This window comes from Scyliorhinus canicula, chromosome 10 (assembly GCF_902713615.1).
Source record: "Scyliorhinus canicula chromosome 10, sScyCan1.1, whole genome shotgun sequence".
Classification (NCBI taxonomy): Eukaryota; Metazoa; Chordata; class Chondrichthyes; order Carcharhiniformes; family Scyliorhinidae; genus Scyliorhinus; species Scyliorhinus canicula.
Genome location: NC_052155.1, coordinates 61,744,582 through 61,763,653, shown reverse-complemented (window position 1 = coordinate 61,763,653; position 19,072 = coordinate 61,744,582). Strand labels below are relative to the sequence as shown.

At 45.4% G+C, this 19,072-nt stretch overlaps 1 protein-coding gene across 9 annotated transcripts in view; it reads right to left on the bottom strand.

The window, feature by feature from the left end:
• Window positions 1-11,001: 11,001 nt before the first annotated feature.
• runx1t1 (RUNX1 partner transcriptional co-repressor 1) overlaps window positions 11,002-19,072 on the bottom strand; it is a 111,110-nt gene continuing 103,039 nt past the window's right edge. For 8 of the 9 annotated variants that reach the window (XM_038809059.1, XM_038809064.1, XM_038809055.1 and 5 more), the window contains exon 11: window positions 11,002-13,912. In XM_038809059.1, coding sequence (XP_038664987.1) covers window positions 13,637-13,912 — 276 coding nt within the window. In that variant the 3' untranslated portion in view covers window positions 11,002-13,636. The remainder of the gene's footprint in view (window positions 13,913-19,072) is intronic. The other variant, XM_038809056.1, reaches the window with a different exon arrangement.

Below are 19,072 nucleotides of genomic sequence, written 5' to 3'. Positions count from 1 at the left end.
TACTTATCTGGATAAGGGAACCCGCCGGACCAGGGAACAATGGCCTCTTGCTCTGTACTGGATCTGCAGGCTTCCAGCTGGTATGGACTAAGGGGTCAGGAGTGTCTATCTCGTAGCATCCGTTGTATGACACTTACTTGGTGGTGCAGCAATTGGCCAGGCCTCTCCTTCTTACGGTCAAGTTCTTCGAGAGCTGCTAAGGTGTTCTGCTGGGAGGGCCGGCTAAGAGAGTGAACTGATCTTGGGACCTGTCTTTTATAGGTCCCAGGGGCTTCGTGCCCTTTTGGGCGGACCCCGGGCCTACTGTCGATTGATTGGATCTCATACCAATCGATTGGTATGAATCCCCCCAATACTGAGGCCGTTTCTCGATCACTGGGCGGTTCTCCCTGGCTTGTTTGTCTGCTTTGTTTCAGACTCCCGTTGGCGCCGAGACGTCTGACCTGCTATAGAATGTCCCAAATGTAGCTAATCGTTGTATCCATTGTTCCCGGGAATCGCTCATTAATATGCAAACTGCTGGTTTTGGTGCTGTCTGCTTTCTTTGCAGGCAGAATACACAGGAACTCTGCAAAACTTGTTGTTTCTCTAGTATTGTCCAATTTTCCCTGCTGTCTTTGTGTTTCTCCATTTTGTGTGGGAAAGTGGCCAACTTAGGTGGCTACACTCCCTCCTTGTGATCCTAACGCGAAGCGTGAAGGATCACATAACTATGTTGTCTTCATTCCCTGACCTCAGCGAGTTCCATGGCCTCTGCACTTTCCTCAACTATGCAGAAAAATCTTACCTAACAATTCCTAAGTGGCGCTATGTCATAAAGGGCCATGCATTACCAAATAACAACTGGAACAGCTAACTGTCCTCAATAAACTACACTTACTCAAAACATCTAAGCATACTAACTTCCTAACAGTACAAATAATAGCAGCATTCATATTTCATTTATCTGGCTTGGCAGTCAAGCTCAGAGTTATGCAATCTTTCAGAAAACGCATTTCTTTATTTATAAATGAACGACAAACGAAAAAGATCTTTATTACATTTCGAGAGGTTCGGGGGCCTGGTGGAAACCGAAGATAGGGGATCTCATCCTATATACCGGGGTACGAGAGCGGTAGGCTCTCCTTCGCCATTTCCTCATTCGAAGGGTCTGCACTATGATGCAGATTATTGCTAATGCCAAAAGTGATTCAACTACGTAGGACAAGGAGTACCAGGTCATAAACTTGGTACACCAGGTCGGGGTACTGCTACTTGTTGCTGGGCTTTGAGTGTTCTGTGGAAGTGAAACATTAACGGCTGGTGGAGTGGGGGTAAGGGGGTTCGTGTCCGAGCGCAACCACATGGATCCTATAATCCATAATACAAAAATGAACTACGTCGTCTTCATCTTTTTCTCTTTTGTTCTCTTGATCTCTTCTCTTCTGTTCCTTTGATCCCTCCTTGGAGCGTCTGGAAATCTATGGGATCAAGCATAGTGTCTGTTAGTATTTTGCTTAATATCTCGAACGTTAGTATGTCTGTCCTCTTGTGCCAAGTTTTTCTTTATGAATGGTCACTCTCTGTGACTCCCCATTTTTTGTTTTTTCAAAAATGAATTTTAGGACCAGACATACTCTTAAATACTGTACCACTGCAAGCCGTCTCACAGGCTTTGCGATTTACCATCCCAATGTTCCTGGATGTAAATAGCATGGGGAGTTGGCAACCAAAGGGTTACCTGAAAACAAAACAAAACAAAATCAAACTTTTAAAACCAAGAGTGCCGAAATGAGTTGCGTATGGGCCGCGACGGGTAAGATTCGGGTGGAATCCCTGGGTAGGGCGTGCTGTGCTGTACCCGAGCTTAGCTGACCAGAGGGGGGGTCCTCAGACAGGGCGGGGACCACTGCCGTTACTCCACTGCCTGAGTGACCTGACAAGAACGGGCAAGAGTGTATTTATCATGGGGGTTGCTGTAATGGTTCTACCTTCGAACCAGAAGAGCAGTTATGAAAGTGTCTCTGGCAAATTCCCAGAGGTTTCGGCCGATAAGACTACCGTCAAATCAGAGGAGCAGTTATGAAGGAGGGTCGGGCAAGCTCTCAGCGGTTCTCAGCTGACAAGGATACCGGCAAGTTCTTAAGAGGTAGCGGCGGACAAATGGAGCGTGTGTCCGCAGAGCTGCTGGCCCTGAAAAAAAACAAACACAAACAAACAAACATGCAACACAAAACTTGCAGGTTCCATCAGAAAAGGACACCGTTTCTCTCTCAAGCGGTTCCTCTTTTTACATCATCTGGACACCTCAATCATCACCTTCTGCGAACAGGGTCGCAAAGGGGTTCTGGTTTTGGGAGTCAGACTCATTGTCATCCTCTTCTCCCGAATGCCATACTCGCGAATGAATAATGGCTGCTAAGGCTGCATGGTGTGACCTTGGGTCCATCTCGTCATTCCGGACGAGCCTGAACAAATTATCGCGGTGCCAAAAAGTCGTGTCCAAATTCGAGTGTGCAAAGTCGGGATCGTCATTGTGGAGCGGGGGCTCTGGGTCTGGGGCCTTTATGTATGTGATCTCAAAGGGATCACTTGAGTCAGGTTCATAGTCGCTGTGTGTGTGGTCTGTTGTGTCGGAGCAGTAGCGAGGAGTGCTGTGGGTTTTGTCAGTCACAGTCGCTTTCGCTGCTGTAGCTGCTTGTGGGCGTGTTGGGGCGGAGTCTAAAGTCAATGGGCGGAGTCGAGGTCGGGTCCGTGGAGGTGCTGGTCTGTGAGGGGGAGTGTGGAAATGCGTCTATTGTGGGCGGGGTGGGGTGTGCTGCGTCAAGCATGACGTGGTGTGCGTGGTGAGACTGCGAGCCATAGGCCTTTAGCTGGTTTATGTGGAGCCACGCAGTCTTTCCGTTGGGATATTTTATTTTATAAACGGAAGGGCTAACTTTGTCCGCAATGGAACACAGACCCAAATATTTTGGTGACAGAAATGTGCTGGGGTTGTAGACAGACAGCACGACCAGCTGTCCTACCTGAAACTCAGTCGCATGAACTGTCCTATCAAAACTGGCCTTGCTCTGTTTCCTTTTCGTGCCTAATTTTACCGCGGCTGCTAACTGAGCCGATTTTACATTGTCTACCAATTGTTTTACTGCAGTCTCCTGGGTGATGGCCGTCACTTCGGGGCTGGTCAAGTCAAGTCCTAAAAGGAATTCAGTACCCTTCATGGGGCATCCGGTCATGAGTATGTGTGGGGTGAAACCTGTAGAAGTCAAAACAGTGTTTCTCAAAAACAGCACGAATGGGAGGACTGAATCCCAAGTTGTGTTATTCTCTTGGACCATTTTCCTAAGGGTTGATTTTAGAGTCCGATTCATGAGCTCCACGATACCACTCGACTGGGGGTGGTATGTGATGTGGAATTTTTGTGTTATGCCAAATATTGTGAGGACGTTCTTCATGACTCGTCCTGTGAAATGGGAACCTTGGTCCGACTCAATGCTTCGGGGGAGTCCCCATCTTGTAAAGATGTGGTGTGTCAAAATCCTTGCCGTTGTTTTCGCTGTATTGGTTCGAGCTGGAAATGCTTCTACCCATTTAGTGAATGTGTCAATCACTACCAAAACGTATTTATAGCCATTCCTGCACGGGGGCAATGGTCCTATAAAATCGATCTGGAGGTTAGTCCAGGGGCCATTAACGGGGCGAGTGTGACTGAGCTGTGCTTTCCTTGAATATCTCTCCGGGTTATTCTGTGCACAGATAAGGCAATTCTCAATGTAATGGGTAACATCGTCTTTTAAATTTGGCCACCAACAGAGCTGTCTCAGGTGGGCTGTGGTGGGGTCTATTCCCTGGTGTCCATGACTGTTATGGAACAAGCAAATCAGTGGGGATATGATCTCACATTCATGGGGTGTTCCTGGGTACTGGAGGTTATCTGCCAAAAAAGTGTGTGTCTTTGTCCGTTTTACAGTGATGTCCCGTCCCTGCAAAAGAAGGGTCCATCTAGCTGCTCTAATTTGACTAACTGTGCCGTCCTTCAGTCGTCCATCTAATAAAAGCTGGGTGGGGGTGTGTTCGGTCAGAATCGTGATGGGGTTCAGTCCGGTTATGTAAGAAAAGTACTGCACTGCCCAGAAAACTGCGAGCAGGTGCCTTTCACAGGCTGAAAATCCTTGTTCCACAGGACCTAAGATTCTGGAGGCATAAGCCACTGGTCTTAGCTGCTCGTGCCGTTCCTGAAGGAGCACGGCCGAAAGGGTCAGATCTGTACTTGCTACCTCAATTGCATAGGGGGAAAGTGCGTCTGGAACTTGAGTGCGGGGGCTGCGATAAGGGCTCTTTTTAAATCATCCACAGCATCCGTGTGCTGCGGAAGCCATTCCCATGGGGCTCCTTTCTTTAGGAGGTCTGTAAGGGGGGCTGCCTTTGTCGCGAAACCGTCAATGTGGTTCCGACAGTACCCAACCAGTCCTAAAAATGACCGGAGGGCTGAAACATTCTGGGGAAGGGGCAATTTAGCAATAGAGTCAATCCTTTTGTGCTCGATCTCGCGTTTTCCTTGCGAGATAATCGTACCAAATATATCACTTTATTATCCAAAATTTGGGCCTTTTTGGGGTTCACTTTACAGCCAATTGTCTGTAGTAGTTCCAGGAGTTCAGACAGAACCGTGATGTGCTCTGCCTTGGTGTCTGCCTGCAATAATAGGTCGTCCACATACTGGACCAGACATTCGGGGTGAGAGAATTTAGACAATCCATTTGCCAGCTGTCGGTGGAAAATGGAGGGGGAGTTGTGGAATCCTTGTGGAAGGCATGTCCACGTGTACTGCTGTCCTTTAAATGTGAAGGCAAATTTGTACTGGCACGCCTTTGCCAATGGAATGGACCAGAAGCCGTTACTGATATCCAAAACCGTAAAGTACTTTGAGTTGAGTCCCTGTTTGAGCATGGTCTCGGGACTTGTGGCTACCGTGGGGGCTACTGCGGGGGTGACTTTATTGAGTTCCTGATAATCGATGGTCCGTCGCCATGATCCATCGGGCTTTCTCACTGGCCAAATTGGGGCATTATTAGTTGAGGCTACTGATCGGAGTACGTCCTGCTCTAATAAGCTGTCTATAACTTTTGAGATTTCGCCCTCTGCCTCCTTGGGAAATCCATATTGCCGTTGGGGTCTAGGGTCAGGTCCTGTAATTTGAACCGATCCAGACATTCTGCCGCATTTGTGCCTGTGACTGGCAAATGCTGATCTGTTGTTTTTCAAAACTGCCCTAACCTGTTTGTCCGTGCTGAGCGTGGTCGGATCAAAACAATACTCTCCGACTGCGCTAATCCTGTTTTTGTACTTACCTACTGTGAGCGTTGCGGGGGCTCTTTCTGACCTTGTCATTCGCCAGACACACTGATTGACTGGGTCGAACGACAGGTTGTGTGTATTCATGAAATCTATGCCTAATATGTGTTCTGCTGTGTGGGGCAAATCTACTAAAACAATGGGGTGTTTGGTGGTAATGGTCCCTAGCTGAATGGTTACAGGGGCTGTAATGTGTCCCTGCTGTGAGTGGCCTGTAAAGCCGGCGAGGGTGATTGCGGCTGTAGTGGGCCACGTGTCCTTTTGATACATATTGGAGGAATTTATGGTCGTGCGGGACCCTCCTTTGTCCCAGAGTAATTCTATGGGCTGTCCCCGGATCTTTGCTGTGACTACCGGTCGTCCGGACCTGTCCCAAAGGGTGTCACAGACCCAAGTGGGGGAGCCCGAACACCGTCAGTCCGTTCCGTCCACATTTGTCTGTCCTGAATGAGTCCCTATACTGTGAATGGGCTTTGCTCTATTTCTGTTCAGGGTGCCTGTCTGTTGGCCTCTCTGTGATTTCTGCGGGGCGTTGCACTCTCTTGCAAAATGTCCTAACTCACCACAGTTGAAACATTCCTGTGGCTTCTGTGGGGGGTTGTTCTTTCCTTCATTCACCCAGGCGGGGCTTTGGTCCACTCTGACTGCCTGAATATCAGCCTCTGCCTGCTGATCTTCGGGTTTCCTAACTGCGGGCTTACTCTGGACAGATTGCTCCCAAGCGCGGGACAACCTTTTTAGTACCCATTTCTCATTGTGAGCGTCTTCTGACGGGTCATAATTTGCGCACACTTTCTGTCCTGCCTCTGTGGCATAGGAGATAAGGGTGCGGGTCCATTTGGCCATGTTGTCTGGGGTCAAATGGGTGCGATCTAAGTTTCCAAACACTGCTGTGAAATGGATCCACAGCCTTCCTGCAAACGCTGTGGGGGGCTCGGTTTTCTTTTGCCTGCACTTGTTCAGGCCTTCTACGGGGTCACCTCTATTATATCCGATCGCATCGAGGATCGATGTGTGCATCTCTTCTAGGGTGCCTCCTCCAACATTCTGTGGGTCTGGAAGGGCTGCTACCACGGAAGAGTCTAAACTCAAAACTGTGAGCTTAACCTGCTCACACTCATCCAGGCCGTACATGGTCGCCTGTTGCTTTACTCTCGCGAAGAATTGGTGGGGGTCTGAGGTGGGGAGGAACGGTGTGATTTTGTTGCACGCGTCCCGTAATTGGGTCACGGTTAAGGGGGTGGTATAAGTGAAATCTGGTGCGCCGTCTGCAGATGCTTTGCGTTGGGTGGTGACTGGATTCATGGGTGCTGGTGCTATCTGTTCTGTGGGGGGTTGGGGTGCTTTCCGCTTCTGTGGTTTCTCTTGCGCACATGTTGCCTGAACGTATCTCTGTGCTGTTTCGTTTAATTCCTGCCAATCGGGGCCTTCTTCCTCATCTAATTGTGTCCCAAAGGTGCTTTGGTACCCATTCTGTACAGAAAGCAGATATTGCAGTTCCGCAATCTGCTTCCGGCATTTAGCGTGGTCCACCGAGCTTTGCCTCTGCTCTGTGGTGGCAGCATGGAGTGCTCTTAAGGCTGCCTTCAGGGTGCTGCATTGCTTCTGCAATGCCTCTACCTGCTTCTCGGATTCTTCTCTTCTCAAGACTGTGCGCTGCATATCCTGATAGGCCTTTTCATATTGTGTTTGGGAGCTGCTTAAGTGCGCCAGACAAGACTGGTGTGCCCTCTTGGCATCATCCACCTCTACATCTTTTGCTGCAAACCTCCGTCTCAACTCTATATTCTCTCTTTCGACATCACTGACATCCACCTTACTTATCCCATTTCTTTCCTCTAAATCTGGGCGGAGCGTCCGAACTACCTCCTCTGTGCCTAGCAATTGTGCCAAACAGGACACGATTGCCATCGGCTTACGTGCTTTATCTAAACTCTTTTTGTGTATCTCACTCAGGTTCTCCCACCAAGTATGTCCTATACTCCTGGGACCTGTTTCCTCATTCGAACAGAATTCGCTCCAAAGGGGCCATCCCTTCCCTTTGAGGTACTTTCTGAACTCGACTTCTCAAACGGGACACTGTCCTACTCTGCTGCTGGTCGCTGCGACCACGAACTCGAGAGTTCATGAGGCATTCCATTGCCTGCATGGCCACCTTTCCTATCTGTGCTCTCTTTAAATTTAGAATGAGGGGTACAAAGGCGGTGCTATAGACACGGGTACGGCTTTCGCTATTTTCCGGAATATAAACTCACGTCAGTTTTTCGCAACAAAATCTATCAGTTTTACCTTATAACCCTGTTAGTTACGCATGCATTAACACACTTCCGAATTATGAGGATTAATCAGAACTGCTTGAACACTTGTGATTATTTCTGTTCCCATTTGGATTTCTAATTTCAAATTGCTGGGTTCTCTCGGAGTGGGGGTGCCACTTCTAGTCGAATCCCATCCGAGTCACCACTAAATGTTGCTCATTCTGGTGAGTGCGCTTTACACTCAATTGGCTCAGTTTTATTACTTAGCTCTAGAGTCGCCAGGTGTCCTTATGATACCACCACGAGGTTCAAGTTCAAGTTCAGATCAATGACTCAATACACCAATTAGTAAGGTTCAAAACAAGACACATTTATTAACACAATTATTCGCTACTCATGCATATAATACTAAAAGACTAAACTATTCCTACCACTAAGAGGCCAATACTTATCTGGATAAGGGAACCCGCCGGATCAGGGAACAATGGCCTCTTGCTCTGTACTGGATCTGCAGGCTTCCAGCTGGTATGGACTAAGGGGTCAGAAGTGTCTATCTCATAGCGTGCGTTGTATGACACTTACTTGGTGGTGCAGCAGTTGGCCAGGCCTCTCCTGCCTACGGTCAAGTTCTTCGAGAGCTGCTAAGGTGTTCTGCTCGAGGGCCGGCTAAGTGAGTGAACTGATCTTGGGACCTGTCTTTTATAGGTCCCAGGGGCTTCGCGCCCTTTTGGGCGGACCCAGAGCGTACTTTCAATCGATTGGATCCTAGGCAGTCAGAGCGCACCAAAACCCCGCCTGGGTGAATGAAAGAAAGAACAACCCCCCGCAGAAGCCACAGGAATGTTTCAACTGTGGCCAGTTAGGACATTTTGCAAGAGAGTGACCCGCAGAAATCACTGACCTACTATAGAATGTCCCAAATGTAGCTATTCGTTGTATCCATTGTTCCCGGGGATCGCTCATTAATATGCAAACTGCTGGTTTCGGTGCTGTCTGCTTTCTTTGCAGACAGAATACAGGAACTCTGCAAAACTGCTTGTTTCTCTAGTATTGTCCAATTTTCCCTGCTGTCTTTGTGTTTCTCCATTTTGTGTGGGGAAGTGGCCAACTCAGGTGGCTACACCTTGTTTCGTATACTGCGCACATTTAGGTACATAACCCTCAGTCCTGCATTGACTGTTCCCCTTCTCAGAGTTGTCCCCCTTTTTGATGTTAGATTCCAGCTTCTTTCTATACTCAGGTTCTGGAAACATTATAAACCTCTCCTGTGCCCCTGACCCCTTTAACTAGTTTAAAGTCCTCATCATTAACCTGCACTCCCACCTTCTCTTTTAACTTTGATTTTTTAATTCTCTGTACAACTGAACCCTCCTCCCATTATTTAGTTTAAAGCCATACTGACAGCTCTGGTTATATGGTTTGCCAGGACTCTAGTCCCAGCATTATTCAGATGAAGCTCGTCCCATCGGAAGAGCTCTCTCCACTCCCAGTACTGATGCCAATGTCCCATGAATTTGAACCCATTTCACCCACACCAACCTTTGAGCCACATATTTACCTCAACCTTATTGACCCCAGTAATCCAGAGATTAACACCTTTTTGGTTCTGCTTTTTAATTTGGCCCCTAGCTGCCCATATTCCTTCAGCAGAACCTCTATCATTGTCCTACCTATATCGTTGGTACCTGTGTGGTCCTCGACAGCTGGATCTTTACCCTCCCACTCCAAGTTCCTCTGCAGCCGAGATGAGATATCCCGAACTGGAGCACTGGGTGCAGGCAACATAACAGTCGGAACTCTCGATCCTGATCACAGTGAACAGTGTCTATGCTCCTAACTTTGCTATCCCCAATTAACACTACATTTTTTATCTCTCCCCCTCCCCCCTCCCCACTTGAATGTCTGGCTCCCTGTACCATGGTACTATGGTCACTTTGCTCATCCTCTCCACAGTCCCTGCTCTTAGCCGGACAGAGAGAAAGAAGCTCAAAGCTGTTCGACAAGGGATGAGGGTCCTGCAACACGACCTCTTTGATCCCTTTATGTACCTCACTCATAGTCACACCCTCCTGTCCCTGACCACTAGCAAATACAAGATACTTAATCTAAGGGGTGTGCCTGCCTCCTGAAACAAAAGTAACTCTCCCCCTCGCTGATGTGTCACAGCGTCCGAAGCCCAGACTCCAGCGCATCATCTCTGAGCTGAAGTTCCTCAAACAACCAACACGTGCTACAGATGTGTTCACTACGAACCACAATGGGGTCCACCAGTTCCCATATCATGCAGGTACAACACACTGCCTTGCACTGCACCTCTATTTTATTTAATTCCTTTTCAAATTTTTTTTTTTTAATTTAAATTTCCATCTGGTTTTTAGTCTTTCTAACCTGTAAAATATTTCTCCATTTTACCTCCGATGAGAATAGGTAATGCAAATTAGCAGTTACCTACCGGCCAATGAACTTACCATTTTCCTATGACATCACTCTTTGTTTTTCCCACTCTATTTATGGGAAGCTCCTCCCACACTGGTCGGGTCCACCACTCTCCCCGGGACCGCCACTCTGCCCAGGTCTGCCACTCTGCCCGGGACCGTCACTCTGCCCAGGTCCGCCACTCTGCCCAGGTCCGCCACTCTGCCCAGGTCCGCCACTCTCAACACTTTCTGGCACTGAAGCTACTCTCACTTTTCCCGCTCTTTTAAATGGCCGTGCGAAAGTAGTGAATGGCTTCACTACTTTTGCACGGTTTCTGACAGCACTTTTTTTTTAAATTAAAAAAAACTACGCCCTGCTGCAACATAATATTGATGAACATTATTCATTTTATTGTAAATAATAGTGCTTTTTAAAAATAAATATATGAATACATAGGACTGACAAATTCCTTTGTTATGCTTGCTGATAGTGAATTTTAAATAGTTAATAATGTTCCACTTCCACAAATTAGATGATATAATTATATTACAAATTGAATGCAGGTAACATAAATTTAAATGTTGAAGGATTGTTGACCAATCCTTTAGGAGATTTGAATCCTCTTGACGTGATCTCAGTTTTATATGGGTAGCACACCACTGTGGAATTATTGATGTACGTGACCCAAAAGGAGAGTCATTATTGTTGTGACATTCAAACCTCTGAAGGCTGCCTAGAAAGCTTGAAAAGGACAAGAATCTTCTTCAGAGCTTCATTTCTAATTAAAACCTGTACCAGAAATCTCTGGCGACTTTTGTTTCCACTTCCAAATTTATTAGAATACTAATTAATATGCAGAAACCTTTACAATCTGTTGTGTCTTACCTACAAGTGGACTGTGTCAATCCTCAGAAAGCAGTTTACCAAGATACCCAATAGAGTACTATTAAAGTAGTATCACCAATTCCCCACAAAGAACCACAACCTTTGGTGAATACAGATATTAAAATTTTTATTACACAGTAAGGAATACAACAATACCTGAATCATACTTTAAAGATTCACAGGTTGACAGACCATACAATACAGTCCAACTAAAGAAAAAAAAAGATAATCAAGGAACCACAGTTTAGACATAGTAGACTTAAAAGCTCAAATATGCTGACAAAAGCATGATGTCTAGACACCCCCCAAAAAGTTAGTCTACCGTTAACTTGTGGTACATGTCTGAATTAAGTATTGCACAACAACTTTCACAATAAAGTTGCAGAACCAAAATTTTTTTTACTTAAATCTGCATTTCAGATTCTCCAATTTTTTGTCCTTTTAGAAACCAGACAATATGGAGTCCCTTTCTTAAGTATTCCAGGCATAGGCATGCTTTGCATAAGTTAACCGGCCTTTGCTTTTTTTTATCCCCATTTTTGTTCCACAACATGCACCTACACAACAAAGACAGGTGATCCTGCCACAAGTACATCTCACAACAGAGAGGACCCCCCCGTTCCTATCAGCAACCAACCTTTAAACTGTAATTAATGAAGTCAATTTTTTATGCGTTTATACCTACAAATTATACTCTCACATAATCTGTATAAGTGACAAGCTTAAAAGGAAACTAACAAAAGTTCAGGTATGAGGTCTGCATTGTTACCAAGTAGTGATATGGTTTGCAGCTGTATGAGCTTACTTTTGGTTTCCTGGTTCTCTTGTGCCCATTTGGTTTGACTATACCAGTTAGTTTAGCTACTGGTGCAATATACATGCTGTCAGAGGTAGAGTGAAACTTTGCCACTGAGGAGTCTGTAGCAAAACAGGAGAAAAGAGAAGAACTCTGAGAATTGGTTTACACAGGGTGCCCTGAATTAAAGTAAGTAGATCAGTAATGTGATGCACTAATCCTTTCACACACTAGTGTTAATAAAACAGTGCTGTTTTCACATACATCACAGCATCCGATATATACGTGTATGACATCTGGTTTTTGGATTATACAATGGATTTACTGAACCTTGCTGAAATCGTTTAACCTGCTGACTGCTTTGAAACAATTATTGGTGCTTTTTTTTTTCTGATTTTGGTCCGTCGGATCAGTCTTTGGCTGACTTCCCTTTTTTAATACTGTTGATACCTGGCATTCAGCAGTGTTAAAGCTGTCAATCTACACCTCAGCATTTGGAGTTTTTTTAAAAAAGTATTTTTTAAATCAGCAATACTTAATGACCTCGCAGTGATATGCATGCACTGTCCTCTTGTATGATCTCATTATATAAAATGCCACTAATTGTAGTGACCAGTTTGTCAAAGAAATGACATTCACAGCTACCCTAACCTATAGCTAACTCTGTGAAATGGCTCTAGCATATTAAGAGTTTGCCCAAATAAGCATGCCTAGGGAGTCATTGTGACAGTGCAAGTACATTTATGTACATCCCTCTTACAAAACACCAATATGTTAGCATTCCGTGACGCATGCTAAGTCTTAGAAATCCTATACAGAGTGAAATAGCAGCTCAGATAGATAGCTCTTTTTTTTTTCTTTTTCTTTTGAGGACAACAAAAAATTCCATTGTGGGAACTACCAGAGAAATATCACTAATACATACAGATATAAAAGCAGCATAGAAAGATACAGGTCTATCACCAACTAGGAATAATAGACTAAATGTGGGCATGGTTAGCTACAATGGATCTTCACGTTTGTCCAACACATTTACAAGAACACCATAGGGAACCTCACAGGACAGAAGTGTTTTAACACCAAGAGAACTACTTCAAATCTGAACAGATGGAGTGGGAACACAGAGTGGGCCAGTGCTGTAGCCACCATTTCATTATCAAAAAAATGAGCAGGAACAGACCTGATTGTCTTACTATGTGGAACCTTGTAAAAGTGTAGAAATGCTCCATTGAGGGCAGCTGGTACACAGTGACTGCCAAAAAATGCAAATCAAATACAGGCTGTTTCTCATTAGGACTGAAAGCCTCTTATTATGGCATTTTCTTTGTTGTTGTATTCATACATCCCACAGCAAAAAAGATTCAATTCTTCATTCTGTTGACCTGGATATTGTTTTTTTTTGAGGAAAGGATGAACATCTGTGCTTCCTTCCAATCTGCTGCACAGCTGCACATTTTGTTGCAGGTCTTCAGAGTTCAGTCGGTAACCCATGAACGCCATTCATCTTCTTGTTAAAATGTCTATGCTGTAGCCAACGCATGTGCCCTTGAGGGTTTTGCACGAGATTTCTTTTTCATTATAGTAGAAAAGAACAATGTGTTCTTTAATATTAGCATTTTTGCTTTGTACAGTAATTAGCAATCCCTTGGTCTGTTGTCTGATAAAGCATCTGTTTATGAGGTTACCTAGTTTTAATCCGAGCTACTGGAAAAATAACGAGGGAAGAGGTCAAATCTACTTTTATGATGCGCACTGCCTTCTCTGCAGTTTTACAAACAAGAAAAAAGATGAACAAATAATATCTTTGTTTTTTCATAGTAAGTAAGTGTGACCCGTTACTGGCCTTTGTAACTCACTACTACTCCCAGATTAGTTTCTACTTTGATAGTGTAAGAGTCTTTTTTTCTTCCTTTTCATCTTTGTGTGACTGAGCAATTTGTATCTTCTAACGGGGGGTTGTTTCTATGGTTGATGGAGTGGCAGGGGTGGTTGACCTGGAGGAGGTTGCTGGTGGAGTGTCCACTGGGCTTCCTGCCTCACTGCTGGGTGTTGCGGATGAACTAGCTGTGGTTGCCTCACCTTGCTGTTGAGCCTGAAGGGTTTGTCCACACACATGATGGTGCTTTTCCCAGTCTTTATGCTGGCAAAATGAACCACAGTATCGTGCTGTATTGCAGCCGCTGCAGGTCTCGCTGGCCTTGCGCCCACAGTTCCAACAACTCTGTGGAGGAAAGAAAAGAAACAACATAAGTACAACATTAGAAGTTGCTGAAAGTTTACTGGAAAAGTCAATACTAAATTACATGTACATAGTAGAAAGACCTAGAACAAAGGCCCTATTCCTATAAACCTGAAAGTTATATAAAAGTAGCAAAGTCAGTATTCATTTGTCCAGCTGCATCGTGGTGCTTATAGCCCATATAAATAGCACACGTCTCTTGTAGACATGAGGTACAGCTTCTGATGTACAAAGCTGTCACCATTACTTTATTGTGATATATATTGTGCTTGAAAAAAGTGCCCACTTCCAAAGCACTGTGGGAAACTGTCATCTCAGAATAAAGTTAATTACATGTCAAAATAAGAGGTCTAAGCAAGCTCCTTTAAATAGTATGCTAAATAGGTTCTAGATTCTTTTCACTGAGCTGTCCATCATTACAAAAACAATGGTGTCTTGTGGTTCACAGGGAAGACAGAGCATTAAATCGGTACTGCAAATAGTGTTAGAACTGCAGAGAAGCTGAAAATCCGAAGTATGGCTGAGACAATTTTATATTCAAATGAGCACTACTCAATTGTAACAGAACAATGTTAACTAATTATTATGCAGTTATTCGATCAGTTGACTAATCACAAAACCTCTGTTCACAGATATTTAAATACTTGAACATCGCTGAATAATTCTATAAGGGGAGCTTTCTGTTTTAGATACAGCCTTGTGCATACACTCTTAAAATACGATGATGATGGTACTCTGTAACTGAGTGAATACTTGAATTAATTGCCACCATATCAGTTTCTGTCAGATTAAATGCAGATGTATGGTAAAACTATTAACACAGGAAGAACCAATTATAGTAACCCTTTAAATACTTTCTCCACATCATGACTACTCAAGGAGCGGAAATGCTGAAATCAATTTTTTCCCCTCTAAACAAATGTCTGTTGCTCCAAGGCCAGAGTGCGATTTAATTCTCCTTTCTCCCTTTATACTCAGAGATTGTGTTTAGTTCTGATCAACCTGATTAAAATAAAATAAAATATGTTTTAAGCATATCTCTTCCCTGTGCCAATTCCTTTGCTATACTTTATATATGTTATTCACAAAGGCCTGCCTTCTCAACCTTGTGGACCTGGGGTGTGATGATCCTCAGGTTAAATCACCACCAGTCAGCTCTCCCCCTTAAAGAGGAAAGCAGCCTGTGGTCATCTGGGACTATGGTGACTTTACCTTTGGTTTATACAATTACCAACTGGGAATGCACTGCTAAACATTTTTATTGGGATAGTAAGGGAACAAATATTTGGAACTAAACAACTTCCACTTGTTGGATGTGATTCATGTTGGTTCACAGAGTTTTCAACTGGTCACGTAGATGCAGATGCAAATTTTGGCAATAAAGAACTGGGCAATATTCATGGTAGACACGGCTTTGTGAATCAGCTACAGATTATATGGTAATGTAATGAGGACTTGAACAGTGGTTTCTTTATCTAACTTTAAGTTTTTGTAAGACAATGTGAATGTGTTTACTTGACACTTTAGATGGGCTTATAAATGGACAAGATTGCTCACACTTGTAAATTTAGGGCATACATTGATTGTATTTTTCCATTTTTAAGACGTCTGATTGCATTTTGTATTTGCACACTAGCTTTAACTGAGCTGTCTTCTTGGGCACCTTTTCAGCTACTTCACTGCCCCTAACCTTTCAGTTATAAAAACAAAACCACACTTTATCATTCACTGATCTGAAGTTGACAACCTCGCATTTCTTCATAGTGAACTTGTCTATAATAGTTTTAACCATTCACTTGATCTATCAATTCCCCCTTCTTTCATATCTTTAATTGTGATTAAAAACCAGAGAACAGTTATTAAATGACTCGATGTCAAATGGCAGGCACCAGAAGCTCCCTCAGAATGGTAGAGTCAGCAACACAACAGATTAAAAAATATAAAATAAATATACGAATGTACCGTCACCATCCTTCTATTCACAGCATTTAAAACACTGCACCCACTGAATGGGGGCTCTGAACAGGGGCTCCACTATTTGGACGTGGCTGTTTTGCTCTGCAACAACCAGGTTGGACCCTGAACCCTGGATATATATGAACAAGAATTGACATTCTCAGCTATCAAGTGATGTCATCCAGCATCAATCAAGAGTTTGCATGTCAACTGTATACTGGACATTTGTCTTCAACATAGTGGAAGACTCCTGTGATGTGCTAACTATTGGGATATTTCAGACATTTGGGCTCACGCTACCAGGTCCTCATGCAAGTGGATTTGGTAAAGGCAAATAAACAAAATCTGTATTTATAGAATTCCATTTCCACCCTCAGCACTACAACAAAACTGATCAGCGGGATTCTCCGTTTCCCCGCGCCAATTTTGTAATCGGCGATCGGGCGGAGAATCCCTTCTTACGATGGAATCGTGGGGGGGGGGGGGGGCTGTTTTCTGATGCTCCGCCCTCTCAAAAATGGCATCATCAAGTAGCACATCGCATGCCACTAGGATGGCCTCAGGATGTTACCTGAAGGCCCTCACCCCCCCCCCCCCCGCTCCATGGGCAGGGTTCCCGACTGCATGGTTGACTCATGGTCTCAGAGGTGGGGAACACGGCGTGGCGGCTTTGGACTGTATCCAGAACCACCGACAGTCAGGTGGAAGCCGTGCTTCTGGCCAGGGGGGCATCCAGGGGGACACTACCTGGCAGGTTGGTTCTGCGCACGGCTGGCGCTATGTTGTACACCACAACTGCTACAAGTCGCCACCATGCGCATGCGTGGCCACGGACCCGGCAATTCTCCAGCCGTTTATATTGGGAAGGCCGTGCATTTTATGTGGCGCAGTTGATAGCCCCTCACCGGTCGATAGCCCCTCACCGGTCGGAGGATCGGTGCTGGAGCTGTGCCGATATTTCCCACGTAAAATGCCAAGGATTCTCCGGTCATAGCCCCAAAATCAGAGAATCCAGCTCGGCCATGGCGGAGGTTGACAGCGACCGGTGTGGAGGGAAAGAGTGCCCCCACGGCACAGGCCCGCCCATGGATCGGTGAGCCCCGATCGCGGGCCAGGCCACCGTGGGGGCACACCTCCGGGGCCAGTTCCCCCCACTCCCCCCTCTCGAGGACTCTGCAGGCTGCCCGTGGAACCAGGTCCCGCCAGTAAGGACCTGTTGTGATTTCGCCGACGGGACTCGCTGAAAACGGGTGGCCACTCTGCCCATCGCGGGCCGGAGAATCGCCGGGGTGGCCACTGCCAGCAGCCAGCGACCAGTGCACCACGATTCCTGCCCCCGTCAAAACCCCGGCGGCGGAGAATTCAGCAGCCGGCGGGGGCAGGATTCACTCCGCACCCCCCCCACCCCGCCGGGCGATTCTCTGAGCCGGCGGGGTGTCGGAGAATCCCGCCCAAGATTTCTACTCACGAAGGTTCCTAATCAACATAGGCAGGCTCTTTTCCGTCCTTTAATCAATCCCCTTCCTTTCATATAGATCCACCTTTCAACTTGGTCCTAAATCTTGTACTTGTGCCAAAGTAAGCCATTTGGTGTAAGCATAAACTGCATGGGAACTTCAGTCATTAAAAAGTGACGAGAAAGACCAAAACAACACGAGAGCTTTATTTATTGAAGACTTGATGACATTACCATAACACAAGTCAGATATTTGAACTGTGGACTTTCTTGACAATCAACACAACTTTCATACTCAGCTTGACTTTGAAAATTATGGCACATATTTTACACATTTCCAAAAAACCAGTGAAGATTTGGTGCTGTTTGTTATACAGTGGGGCAGCATTATAGCACAGTGGTTAGCAATACTGCCTCACAACGCTAGGGACCTGGATTCAAATCTGACCTCGGGTGACTGTCTGTGGAGAGTTTGCACAGTCTCCCAGGGTCTGTTTCCTGCGGATGCTCCGGTTTCCTCCCTCAGTCCAAAGATGTGCTGGTTAGGTGGATTGGCCATGCTAAATTACCTCTAGTGTCCAAAGATTAGGTGGGGTTATGGGATAGGGCTTTGGTCAGCTGCTCTTTTGGAGGTTCGGTGCAGCTTCGCTGGACCAAATGGCCTCCTTTTGCACTGTAGGGATTCGATAAATGGCTTTAGCTCACTGGCAGTGAGCTCACGTTTAAAATCAGAGTACATGGGTTTGTGTCCCACGGTAGGATTTAAACATACAATCCAATCAGGCAATACTAGTTGAGCTGCTGTCATTTGGATGAAAGATTGAAACAAAACCTGTCCACCCTCTCCCGTCAAAGATGGAGTCGTCGGGACTGCAAGTGATCAAGAAGGCAGCTCACCACCTCCTCAAGAGCAATTAGGGATGGGCAATAAAAAATAATTCTTGTTGTTGTACAATAGCGAGGATAACCAAATATGGGTGAGGCTTCAAGAAAGGATATCGAACTGATGGGCAGCATGGCAGGTTCCTACAAACATCTGAAAAGATGATCTAATTTTCAATGGAAGGGATGTGAGCTTTGCTAGCCAGGCCTAATAAAATTCCTGTGTTTAATTTTGTGAAGGGGCGATTGTGTCTCACTAACTATTTTTCTCATAAATTTAGAGTACCCAATTTATTTTTTCCAATGCAGGGCAATTTAGCATGGCCAATCCACCCACACAGCATATCTTTTGGTTGTGGGGGCGAAACCCACACAAACACGGGGAGAATGTGCAAACTCCACAAGGACAATGACCCAGAGCCAGGATCAAACCTGAGACCTCGGGTGTGTCTCACTAACTTGATTGAGTTTTTCGAAGAAGTGGCAAAGATAATTGATGAGGATAGGGCAGTACATGGACTTCTGTAAGGCCTTTGACGAGGACCCTCATGGCAGACTGGTACAGAAGGTGAAGTCTCATGGGATCAGAGGCGAGCTGGCAAAATTGATAAAGAACTGGCTCGGAAGACAGAGGGTATCAGTGGAAGGGTACATTTCTGAATGAAGGACTGTGACTCGTGGTGTTCCTCGGGGATCAGTGCTGGGACCCTTGCTGTTTATATATATTATATATACACATTATATAAATAATATATTTATACAACACAAAGGTTGGCGGAATTGCGGATAGCAATGAGGACTGTCAGAGGGTACAGATCGGTTGGAGACTTGGACGGAGAGATGGCAGA